Raw genomic sequence first — 12,690 nt, forward strand, 5'->3', positions numbered from 1 at the left:
ATATCTAAAACTGATGACATTTCTTTTCTTCCAATTCTGTTTGTGTACTTATTCTGAATCTGCCTCGTATGTGCTTAGACAGTGACCTATTTCCAAAAATGGAGAACGCTCTTATGTTTAAGGGTTCACTGACGTCCACAGGCTTTTAGCTGTGTGATCGTTTAACGTTTCTGAGATGTATATTGACACATTCCACTGGGAAGCGTGAGCCACACTGGGTATCCATGCATGGCTGGACACGTCACGCATGATCTATTACAATCACAGGGGTGAAAGCACCTTGCGCTATTCTGGATCGGATTTCTGCAGTGTTGCTCGGCAATTAGCTCTTCACTGGACCGCAGGGAGATGCCCCCACCTCATGCCTGAAGGACCCGAACGTGCATCTGTAAATGGCTTGGCAGTTGATGGCCGCATGTCATTGCAGCGGTGGAATCTAGCTTCTCCTGCAGTCCAGTAGACAGGGGGGAGGCAAGCGGTCCCTGCGTACATTTTTTGCGTGTCTGTCGCATTATTTTGCGATCGGGTCTGTAGGTTGTGCTAAATGCTATTTGGACGGTTTACGAGTACTGGGCGTGTCTACACATCAGTGTGATGCATTATTTAGGAACAATTTGCAGGTCTATACTGATATTATTTCGGTGTATTAGTTGGATGTGTGTAGACAGTGGAATGCATTACTTCGGCACTCAACTACTAGCAAGCGTGTCTGTTGCGTTATTTTCGATACTTTCGCAGTTTGGCAGACTGTGTATTGTGACCCCAAGCACATCACGGCGAGTATTTTGTGTCAGTGTGATAAATATAGTCCATCCCTAAATAAATTGTTCCAAAGTAAATAAAGCACACTCCTTCCTCTCTCCAGCAACCAGGCACAGGCTGAGTCATTTTCCCCTCCTGACAGTCATCTTGGGTTATGTCATAGAATGGATGACAGTGCCCAGTGGTGACAGTATTGTGTACTAGGTCCATACCTCATGGCAAATATCTTGGATAACAGTACTCGCATCATCAGCTGATGTCATGTCTCATCTCAGATGACAGCACCCTCTGGTGAGAGTACTGTGTACTAGGTCAGTTGGGCTCAGGACCTTGTGGCGAACACGGCTGATGGCGGAAGTGGTTCAGATTGTTTAAATAAAGACTGGTGCATGATTTCGACAGCTGACGATTAGCAAGCATGATTGCAGAGTTTTAGTGGTATGTACATTTGTAGGCTGTGTGACATGACCCCAAACATGTCAGAGTATATGTTTTGTATCAGTGTAATAAATACTGCATCTCTAAATAAATTGTTCCAAAATAAATAAAGTACACTCCTTCCTCTCTCCACCAGCCCAGTGCAGGGTGAGTCCTTTTCTCACCAATCCCTAATAAGAGGTGGCAGTCGGGTGACTTAAGTTAGTGGAGGTAGGCCAAGTGACCTATCTTCCTGTGATTGTCTTAGGTTAGTAGAGATATCTGTTGTGTGATGCATTATCCTGATGGAATTTGAACTTCCCACCATTATCTGTTGGAGGGGAGGGGAGGGGAGGGGAACTGAGTTAGGTTAGTGGAGATAGCCCAGGTGACCTATCTTCCCGCCAGAATTCAAACTTCCAGTCAGGGGTTTGTGGCACTTGCGTCAGCAACGGACGTCACAGCTGCCATCTTGGATGGCATCATGCGCTGTGCATGTCAGTACACGTTAGTGCACGTTAGTACACGTTAGCCCACCAACATAGGTTGGTAAGGGGACGTGGCGGTCGGTTGAGGATCGTGGTGGAGACATTAACATTTCCTTCCAAGTCCAGGTGGGCATAGCACTCACGAAAATTCATTCGAAATCCAGGTGGACGTGGCACTCTCGAAAATCGGAGAAAATTTGAATTTCCTACTTGGGAGAGGGTGTGGCACTTTTTTTAATTTCCCGCCGCCGCCACCTTGGATAATGGTACTTGTGTCATTACCTCCGCCATCTTGGATTTGGAGTGGGAATCGTATCAGTGTGTCTGTGACGTCATGTGTTTAATGGTACTTGCGTCATTAAGTGACGCCATCTTGGGGGTGTGTCTGTGGTGTCACGGTCCCATCTCACCAACATTGGAAGAAAGTCATAAGCTCTGTTTGTGTCTTCCACATAAGAGCTGTGTAAGAAGACACCCACTACTGCCCACGTTCCACTTACCAGACAAAGTTACTCCCACTGTTTGGAATCCGCCCACAGATGTACGGCATGTCCCCAATGGCTTTTACCATTTTGCTCAATTTTGATTCTAATTCAGTTATACTCAAACCCGACTTCGCCCGTTAGATATGGTTGAAAATTGGGAACATACAGTCACGTTAAAGTAATAGCAATCAAAAGCAGAAATGTGATTATACAAAAGTAGCTGCATTACAGCTGGAAGGTCATTTGGTTGAACATCAGCAATCAGCATCCCTCACATACCAAGAAATGTAAAAACTACTCCGTACAGGGCAGTAAAAAGGAAAGTAGCAACCAAAGTGAAACTTCAGGCAATCCATCGGGGTGATTCGCCAACACTTGATAATTGCGACCTGATGGACACTGAAGAACACAGGTTTGTGTGCGCTCAAGTGAAGCATGTCTGGCGAGTTAACAAACAAATGTGGGCCACGATAACACGACCAGGACACGCAATATCTTGCCCGCCAATTTTGTGAATCCTAGCGGCGTGCCATATCCATTTGCAATGAAGAAATGCTGTAAACTAGCGTAAAGGACAAACAGAGTATTAGCTCTTAACTGATGGAAACGAAACGAGCAGGCGTTGGGTGAGGCGCCCCACGCACGCCGGCACAGTGCCGGGAGCCAGGCACAAGCGGACGCGGCGCGAGCCACAGGGCGGCACGTCATCTCCAGGCTGGCCCCAACGTGCGTCGCTGAGGCGATAAACTACAAGGAAAACTTCGCAAAATTTTCAGTCAATAGAGTTACACGAAACATAGTGTGCAAAGTGAATAGAAAAAGACTTAAACACAAGAAAAACGCAAGGAAGCATCGTTATCCACTTTCTGCTCTCATAGTATTCTGTTACTTATTTGTTTATATTTACGGAAACAGAAATATACTCTGAAATACATACCTCAGGAGCACCTTACGTTGTGCTCAAGAAATCTCAGAGGAAAAGTTTACCCTCCTGACAGAAGACATTGTACTTTTTACTACATTTTATTTTACTTTATTCTGTATGTCAAAACTTCCTTCAACTAGAAGAAGTGACGGCCCTGATTCTTTCTGTTCTGTGTTACATTCATCATTACTCGAAGCAGCGAGTGGAATGCTTGTAAGCAACAGAAGAGCAACATGGCAAACAGACCTTGGGAAACTGTTGCGTTGGATGAGTGGCAAGATACTGCAAAATAATTAAAAGTAGACCACTGTGAAAAACTTTGAACCTGTTGCAGTGCTGGGAGAATTTCTGTGCAGTCAGTCTTCCAGATGAAGTATTAAAAATAGAAATATTAAGAGTTAAAAAGATCAAACACGAAACTAACTGAGCGACTCGGTGAGAGGTGTGGGGGAGGCGTCGCGGTCAGGCCTCGGAGTCCTTGACAGCTGGCCTCTTTGCCCCCACCTGCCTACCTGGTGCTGACCAGCGTCTACTGGAAAAACAAAGCCAGTACATCACAAAGAGAGCGGACAGGCAACAGATATGGGAGTGGCATAGTGGACAGGTCTGTGAATTCTTGACCCCTGCAATCATGATCGCCACCTGACAGGCACTGGCTCCACAAACTAAAAAAAAAAAAAAAAAACCTTGGCACAAAAGATACCTTGCAGAAAAAGCATGATGTAGTCATTAAAAAATAAAATGGAAAAAAATGGTTAAGGCAGCCAGTTTATAGTCCTCACATAGTGGCTTCGCATCCTGTCACTCAATGAATTTTACTTCGTGGTAGAAGTTTTTTTTAATTATTAGTTTGAAAGTTACGTATGCTGAAGTTCTAGATTCATTTCTCACACCGGGCAATCATTGTTAACAAGCACAAGCAGCATCTCACCACCCTTGGTAACCTGGAGAAGAGTCGGTATAGCCTGGCCCCTCACAAAGGCGGAAGTGATGTCTGGTTAAAAGTCTGTCACCAGTTACCTTTCTCACACAATACCTCTTTTTATATATCTATAGGCCAATCACCATATGAGATCACAGGGCAGTTGACACTTACTGTAGCTTGAAGTGTGAGAAACATTGGTGCTGCACAAGGATTTGAACTGAAATAACTCTTTTCGTCCTGTTTGATCCCTTTGAGATGATACATTTCCACTGTTTCATTGTTTTCCCATATTTGCAAAGTTTTCAAGACCCTCACTAAAGACACATGTCTGGGTTAGAAACCAGGTCTGTCATTTCAAGCTGCAAGATATACACACCACACTACACATGAGAAATTGTTCTGGCTTTTGATGCCCCTCCGGGTTTTCTCTACGATAATGATGGGTACCACTTTCAACTCCCAAATCACACAGAACTTTTCATGATATCATGTCGGGTTTAAACATGCTACTCCTACCTACTGGTGAAAAATAATTCTACAGTCAACAACTCTTGGTACGCGTGTTGGGTTGGATTCCTAGTCAGCACAGAAATTATCGTCATGTTATATACAATTCAGACATGAGTACATTTCGTTGCTGTTGAAGTAAACCAGTATTTGTCTACTCATGACAGGAAGTCGGTAGGTACTGGGTTCGGATCGTGGTAAGGCAAAACATTTTCGTCTCACCATTCCAGTTTGTCATCTCGCTGCTCGTTAAAAAAGAAGGTTTCTCACGTTTGATTGTGCTTAATGAACCATCCTATTAAGTGCTGGGTTCGAACGTCTTGTCAACACAAAAGTTTGTCGTTTAAAGTTGAAACACGAGCACTCTTTGTTACTTGTGATTCAATCTGTATTTAATATATTTCGTCTTTAGTTGACAGGAACAGTAATTGCCAGATTGTATTCCCTGACGCTAGTCCACAAAAGAATTTTTGTCATATAATTTCAAGGTGGAAACTGCTTTCTGAAACGTCGGTTTGCGTTTGCAAGTGTAATCTCTATAGTGTGTTCTGATATTTGCGTCATTGTAGTATTAACTGTCTTCTAGACTGATAGTCCCACAGAGTAGTTATGTCTTGTGGCCCCTTGCAGCGACCAATTTGTATAGTGAAATGACTGTACCGAAAAGAGAACAGAGGACCTGTGTTACGTGGATTGCATACAAATAAGGTGAAACACAATTCAGATTGTTCAGATAGTTCTGATAGTTCTGTGCATGATAGTTTATGTTAAATACACATGCGTACACTACGAAGCCCACACACACACACACACACACACACACACACACACGCAGACACGCACGCACGCGCGCACACACCCTTTTCTGGGGGTGAAGTTGCCAATTTGGTGTTAATTACGTCTGCAATGTTTTGAACAAATCGGTGTGTGTGTGTGTGTGTGTGTGTGTGTGTGTGTGTGTGTGTGTGTGTGTGTGGGTGGGTGTGTCAGAAATTTTAAGTATTTAGTGAAGCTGTGTCAAGAAATCTGCCGATAACAGGACTGAAATTATTTGGCTGCGTATGAGGAGAGTGCAACCTTGATGAAAATCTGGATATGGGGTTCTTCTTGTTTGTGAACTCTGGTAGTTAAGCTGCAGACAGAAAACCACTATTAGCTGCAACAAGCCTGTATTGTAGTTGAGGTGAGTGACTGGTTAGCTGAAGCATCCTGAGATCAAAGGAACTGACTTCCCGGTATGAGTGAGATAAAATGTGACATTGTAATTCCTTCAGAGGTTGTGTAATGCTGTTTCTAATGGACGATGAATAAAGATTTTTTTATAAGGGGCTAAAACAGATTCGCTGTAGCTTAATACACGAAGAGTTACGCACTGTTTTGTATTGTAGGAGGGGAAATATGGTGGGTTCGTTTCAGGACAGAATTTTAATCACAACAGTTGCTTCCTTGTATGGCAGTTTTTCTCATTATGTGTGTGTTTTGTGTTTGTAGCAGAGAGTGGGAGTTCCTGTGTCTTGTGCAGGAGGCTCTCTGGAAAGGAGAGAAACATGAAGCTGATAGAGGTGGCCGAGCAGGCGGCAGTGGGGGAGCTGAGGGCACTGCTCGCTGCAGGGGCCGAGGTGAGCGCGAGGGATGACGATGGGAAGACCGCCCTGCACTGGGCCGCAGGGGCGGGAAACGTCGAGGCGGCGAGGCTGCTGGTGGGGGCTGGGGCGGCAGTGGACGCCAGGGACAACTCGCATCAGATGACACCTCTGCACTGGACTGCAGCGTGTGGCAACGTGGCTACGGCGCGGCTGCTACTGTCGGCGTCCGCCAACCCCAACGCCAGGGATAGCGGTGGGTGGACGCCGCTGCACTGGGCGGCATGCTGCAACCGCACAGACATGGCGGCGGCGCTGCTCGAGGCGGGGGCCGATAGGGGCGCTAGAGGTCGTGGTGGGTGGACACCGCTATGCTTCTCCAGGCAGTGGAACAACATGTGGATGATGGAGATGCTGTCATGAGGCAGTCAGTCCAACAAACTCGTCTGCAGAAATAAAAAAAAATTAAACAGCTTCTCCAAATGGAATTTTAATCCTTTTTAAATTAAGGCAAAAATTCAGTCCTACTGTCACTCACTAAATTCACCCCTCCTTAAGTTGCGTACTGCACACAAATACACTAAGCAACACTGCGGAAAAACTGAGACGACATCAGATAACAGTAAAGTAATTCAGGTAAAAGGCAACCTTTCTCTCGAGTACGCTTATAGACTAAACTTTGCAAAAGTCAGTAGTTCATTGCGATAAAACACAACTATTTTATAATGTCTTATCGCTGGAAAGTATTTCCCACCAGGCTACAAGGTGCTGCATCAGACTATTGTAATTTGCAACATACTGAGATCACTACCATATCAGTTCTATCACCAGAATTTTCGCTTCTGATATCAGACTCAATTTACTTCTGTGTATTCAGCAAACATTGTATACTATCTACTTCACATGTTTAATCACGATGTGATATTAGTAGCAATATTTACACCACATAAGCACTTACCATCTGTAACTATACAGTCAGTCGACATTTAACTAAACACAACCAAAGCACAACCTCATACCTCACAGTTCCCACACAGGTGTTACGCTGCTCTTGCAAAATGCGCCACCACCTAACGGAAGACGTGCACCTTTACTCTGATGTTACAGGATGACACAGTAGACTTTCTCACTCTCTCTTCCCCATCCCCCCACGCTCGGACTGCACTGCATTTCCCTCAGCCAGGCGCCGCTGCCAGCAGCGCCGTCACTGCCCCAGGCGGCAGTCTGCGGAAATACGACTCTCACCAGCTCTGCGACCGGCAACGGAGTGTCACTCCTGCTCCACTACCAAAGCACCAAAACCAATGACGATGGTACCATTCTGTGAAACGAGTACACACACACACAGAACTTAGCAGAAAACAAATAAGAAAACAGTATCATCAGCACTGCCAATGGTTAAACACTGAACTACAGTGACTGTCTTTACAGTATTTTTGTCAGACTGGAACAACCGGAGTAATTCTAGTTGTATTTGCGACAGATCACTGGGTGCCAAATTTCTGCACAAGAAAGCAAAACAAATTTCACAATGAGGCACACGAATCTCGACACTCATCAGTCCTGATGGCACAGCTGAGACGGCAACGCAAGCCGTGGAACTACAGGTAATAAAATTACATTTACTTTGACTCATATATCGAGTAAGTAAGTGTAGTGAAAACTGTATGTCTATCAACTCAATTACTATTATGTTACTTAAGTCTCTTATTTATGACTGCACAGTTTGTCTGACTTCAAACAGATTAAGTTGAAATAATACACACGTATTATTTTTTTTTAAAGAGCAGCTATTCCATATCGATAGAGGTACCAACAGCCAGGGCCGGCACAAGACTTACTGGGTCCCGGCTAAATGTTGTTGGCCCCTCTTCCAAATTTATTATTTTAAACTTTCTTAATTTGGATAAAGTCAGAAAGTGTTAATGCAAATAAATCAGTAAACGGCGTTTTGTTAAGAAACTTTAACTCTCACAGTTTGCATAAGTTCGATACTTTACCAAACTGTACTATCTCTCTATCTTTTTTTTGGAAGCTTAATCTTCAATAATCCCAATATAGTGCAACGAGTTGATAAACTCTGACGCTATTGTCATCGTAGCTGATCCCACATGCTGCTCTTGCCCCACTGCCGTTGTGTAGCAGTTTGTAGCTCTTGCAAGAACGCTCAGTAGCCACTGTGCTTGCACGACGCTAACAGGCAAACTGCAGAACAGTCCGTAAAGGCCGTCATTGTATTTTGCAGTACATCGTTAAAATTTCACTTGTGAAGGGCGTTAAGAAGGCGCAAAGGACTGGCTCAGATCAAAAACTCACTTCATGAATTTTTTTAATAACAAAATTTCTTCTCTCGGAGCCTGTTTATTAATGTCTACACGGTGGAAAGATTCGTCGTTTTGCACACGCTTTTCTACTGGAGAATCTTGTTTGCTTACGTAGTTCCACAGGAAACAGAATGTGTCTATCTTGTCGGTGGCTACACACGGTACAGTGAAGTTTCCTTCAGCTCTGTTTTAACATGGGAAACATTCAATTTCACACTGTTCTTCCCGCTCCGGTTTAATTCTTCTTCTGGTGTTCCGTCAACAAAGTGTTTTCTTCTGCCTTTCCGTTTCTCTCCGTCACGAATCATTACACTCATTTCAGGTGATATTCCATATTTTCTGCTACTTCCCAACTTCCTGCGTGAATAGTATCCCAAAATTTGTCAGTTGACATAATTCTTCTGCGAGACTATTTAGTAATACTACTTAAAACATCTGTTGTGCTTTCTCTCGTTTTAAGTACAACTTTACATATGTTTGTTGCAGATCATAATTTGTAGGACACTGAACACGTCAAGACACATTGGGATAATTTTAAATACTTCGTAATGCTCTTCAGTGTGTTGCTCCCGCAGTCCAACTTATTCACAGGTTCAACTGCCCTCTGGCAAATGCTCAGCAAATGGACGCACGGCACCTACCCACACAGAGCATCTCGTTGCCGATACTTTCCTTTAATACTTTCCATAGCTGGCACTTTCATTTTAAATGAGTTTTTTAGATAAAGCAGCCGTCCTGAAAATAGAGGAGAAACGTCATCGTGAAATGCCGTGCTTGTTTTTCCCAGATCTTCGCCACAGGTGGCCGATGTGGATTGAGGTCTCATTACTCTGTGTGCAACAATAACTTCCATCTCAGACATAATGTTACACTCGTCCGCCGTGATATTAAACGCCCTTTATGGAGCTAACATAGAGCCAATTCGGAATGCGCCTGACGCCCTCCACCTGGTGTTGTCTGCTACTGCGGCTCACTGGAACGGTACAGCACGCTACAGCAGAGGTGAAACAGCCCAGAACTCCACTCCTTTCCTCGTGTCGTCAAACACGCCGGTATTCACCGCTGACAACTGCTCAATAACGGGGCGTCATATATTCTGAAGAGTGTTCGTATTTATTCAAACGTGTTTGTAAATGTCTGGTTGGTATTTGCGAAATTGCTATATTTATTTGGATATCGAAATACGCAAGTAGTGCAGGGCAACAGAGATCCGTCAAAATTAAAGTTTAAGCGGAAGTATGTGAAGCACACGCTACACGATGCGAAATTCAGGCTAGCCAGTACATAGTTAATGATTATCTTTAGAGATCCAAACAATCACTGTACTAGAACTGTTGTTGTGATTATAGGGCAAATGAACGTAATGTTTTACTGATCTGACCTTGTGTTAAAAGTGCCAACAATTCACAAGGCAACATCTTTCTCAAATCACTTACCGATTTGAAACCCCTGATATGATATTTTCACAGATATATTTTGACAATCACTGTACTTTACAGAGGACATGAACTTTTCTGGTTATTAAATTTGTTGGCCTAGCTGTGCGAACGGAAGGCTTATCTGTTCTGCAACCTGTTACTATTAAGATCGTGATGGAACTGTCAAAAACCAAATTTCATTTACCGTACTTGCGAGGGGATATGCAGTGCCAGACGGTGTCTTACCAGTTTCCATAAAAAAGTTTTTGCTGTATGCAACTCGTGATGTGCAATGCGAGTATGCAAACACATTCATAAAGGTAAAGAATGACAAATTAGGTACTGGAGTCAGCGACTGATAGATGAGAAGTAGGCTCCAAGTAAAACTGTGCCTCATTAAGCCGTAACAATAAAGGGTTCACAACTAGAGAGGTTAGCAAAATATTTGTTAAAAATTTCCTATGTGTAATTACTTTCCTTAACTTGTGTTCCCATTATAAGACAAAACCTTATGATGCGTTATAAAATTTCTGCTGCAAACTTCAGCCAGACGCAGTGTCCTAATAGTAATAAACTACACAGTTACAAATATATGAAATATAAACTTGGTTTCATTACTCGAAATATGTTAGTACAAAACTCTTCTTAAATAACGCTGTCTCCACTACACGGCAAGCCAGCTTCCAGCCGAGTACACAGCCAGACTGTCCAACACACACTGCCTGCTGCTGGCTTGAGAAGAGGAACAGACCCAGAATGAATATGGTTATATCGATACTACAGAAGGTGAGTACACTTATCAAACTGAAAACTTCACTCACGAATGTGGCCGAAAGTACTTGAAAATCGACATAGCAAATAGGACATTCCCCTCTGAATGTCTCATTTAAATGGCGACACGGGATACTTCTGCATTTTGGGCATTTTATAGAAAGGGTGTGCCTGCAGTTTAGCGGCAGTATCAGCTCCTGAATCCAGTCGAGGGTGGAAGGTACTTACACACGTAATTTCATTGCCGCATTGTACACAATGCATGAGATATTGCCTGATTTCGGCCGACAATTGTGAATTCTGTGTGTTTGGGGCGATGCCCATACGCAGTTACCTCTTTCAATACGCCGATTCTCGTCCACCCACTGAAGTCAGGCTTCTCTGGATGGGGACCGACTATTGGCTGTAGGTTTGTTTTTTCGCGTTCTCTGCTACGAGGGCAGTTCAATAAGTAATGCAACACATTTTTTTTCTCGGCCAATTTTGGTTGAAAAAACAGGAAATTTCTTGTGGAATATTTTCAAACATTCCCGCTTCGTCTCGTATAGTTTCATTGACTTCCGACTGGTGGCAGCGCAGTACGGAGCTGTTAAAATGGCGTCTGTAACGGATGTGCGTTGCAAACAATGGGCAGTGATCGAGTTTCTTTTGGCGGAAAACCAGGGCATCTCAGATATTCATAGGCGCTTGCAGAATGTCTTCGGTGATCTGGCAGTGGACAAAAGCACGGTGAGTCGTTGGCCAAAGCGTGTGTCATCATCGCCGCAAGGTCAAGAAAGACTGTCTGATCTCCCGCGTGCGGGCCGGCCGTGCACAGCTGTGACTCCTGCAATGGCGGAGCGTGCGAACACACTCGTTCGAGATGATCGACGGATCACCATCAAACAACTCAGTGCTCAACTTGACATCTCTGTTGGTAGTGCTGTCACAATTGTTCACCACTTGGGATATTCAAAGGTTTGTTCCCGCTGGGTCCCTCGTTGTCTAACCGAACACCATAAAGAGCAAAGGAGAACCATCTGTGCGGAATTGGTTGCTCGTCATGTGCCTGAGGGTGACAATTTCTTGTCAAAGATTGTTACAGGCGATGAAACATGGGTTCATCACTTCGAACCTGAAACAAAACGGCAATCAATGGAGTGGCGCCACGCCCACTCCCCTACCAAGAAAAAGGTTAAAGCCATACCCTCAGCCGGTAAAGTCATGGTTACAGTCTTCTGGGACGCTGAAGGGGTTATTCTGTTCGATGTCCTTCCCCATGGTCAAACGATCAACTCTGAAGTGTATTGTGCTACTCTTCATAAATTGAAGAAACGACTTCAGCGTGTTCGTAGGCACAAAAATCTGAACAAACTTCTCCTTTTTCATGACAACGCAAGACCTCACACAAGTCTTCGCACCCGAGAGGAGCTCACAAAACTTCAGTGGACTGTTCTTCCTCATGCACCCTACAGCCCCGATCTCGCACCGTCGGATTTCCATATGTTTGGCCCAATGAAGGACGCAATCCGTGGGAGGCACTACGCGGATGATGAAGAAGTTATTGATGCAGTACGACGTTGGCTCCGACGTCGACCAGTGGAATGGTACCGTGCAGGCATACAGGCCCTCATTTCAAGGTGGCGTAAGGCCGTAGCATTGAATGGAGATTACGTTGAAAAATAGTGTTGTGTAGCTAAAAGATTGGTGAATAACCTGGTGTATTTCAATGCTGAATAAAACAACCCCTGTTTCAGAAAAAAAATGTGTTGCATTACTTATTGAACTGCCCTCGTATTTAGTCGCGTGGTCAGGCGCTTTGTCACGATCCGCGCGGCTCCTCCCGTCGGAGGTTCGAGTCCTCCCTGGGGCGTGTGTGTGTGTGTGTGTATGTGTGTGTGTGTGTGTGTGTGTGTGTGTTGTACATAGCGTAGTCCAATTAAGTAGAGTGTAGGCTCAGGGACAGATGACGTAAGCAGTTTGGTCCTGCAAGATCTTACCACAAATTTACAAATCTGCTATTTGTACCCAATATTCCGATAGGAACTCCATTAAACGTTTTGTACCACGTCACACGCAATCTTCCACACCGTCGCCGTGGTACTA

General features: G+C 44.3%; 1 protein-coding gene across 1 annotated transcript in view; it reads left to right on the forward strand.

Annotated features, from left to right (window-relative positions):
• LOC124554027 (ankyrin repeat and protein kinase domain-containing protein 1-like) overlaps positions 1-6,528 on the forward strand; it is a 91,871-nt gene extending 85,343 nt beyond the window's left edge. Inside the window, exon 3 of the mRNA XM_047128053.1 lies at positions 6,032-6,528. Coding sequence (XP_046984009.1) covers positions 6,032-6,515 — 484 coding nt within the window. The 3' untranslated portion in view covers positions 6,516-6,528. The remainder of the gene's footprint in view (positions 1-6,031) is intronic.
• Positions 6,529-12,690: the final 6,162 nt, after the last annotated feature.

This window comes from Schistocerca americana, chromosome 11 (genome assembly GCF_021461395.2).
Source record: "Schistocerca americana isolate TAMUIC-IGC-003095 chromosome 11, iqSchAmer2.1, whole genome shotgun sequence".
Lineage (NCBI taxonomy): Eukaryota > Metazoa > Arthropoda > Insecta > Orthoptera > Acrididae > Schistocerca > Schistocerca americana.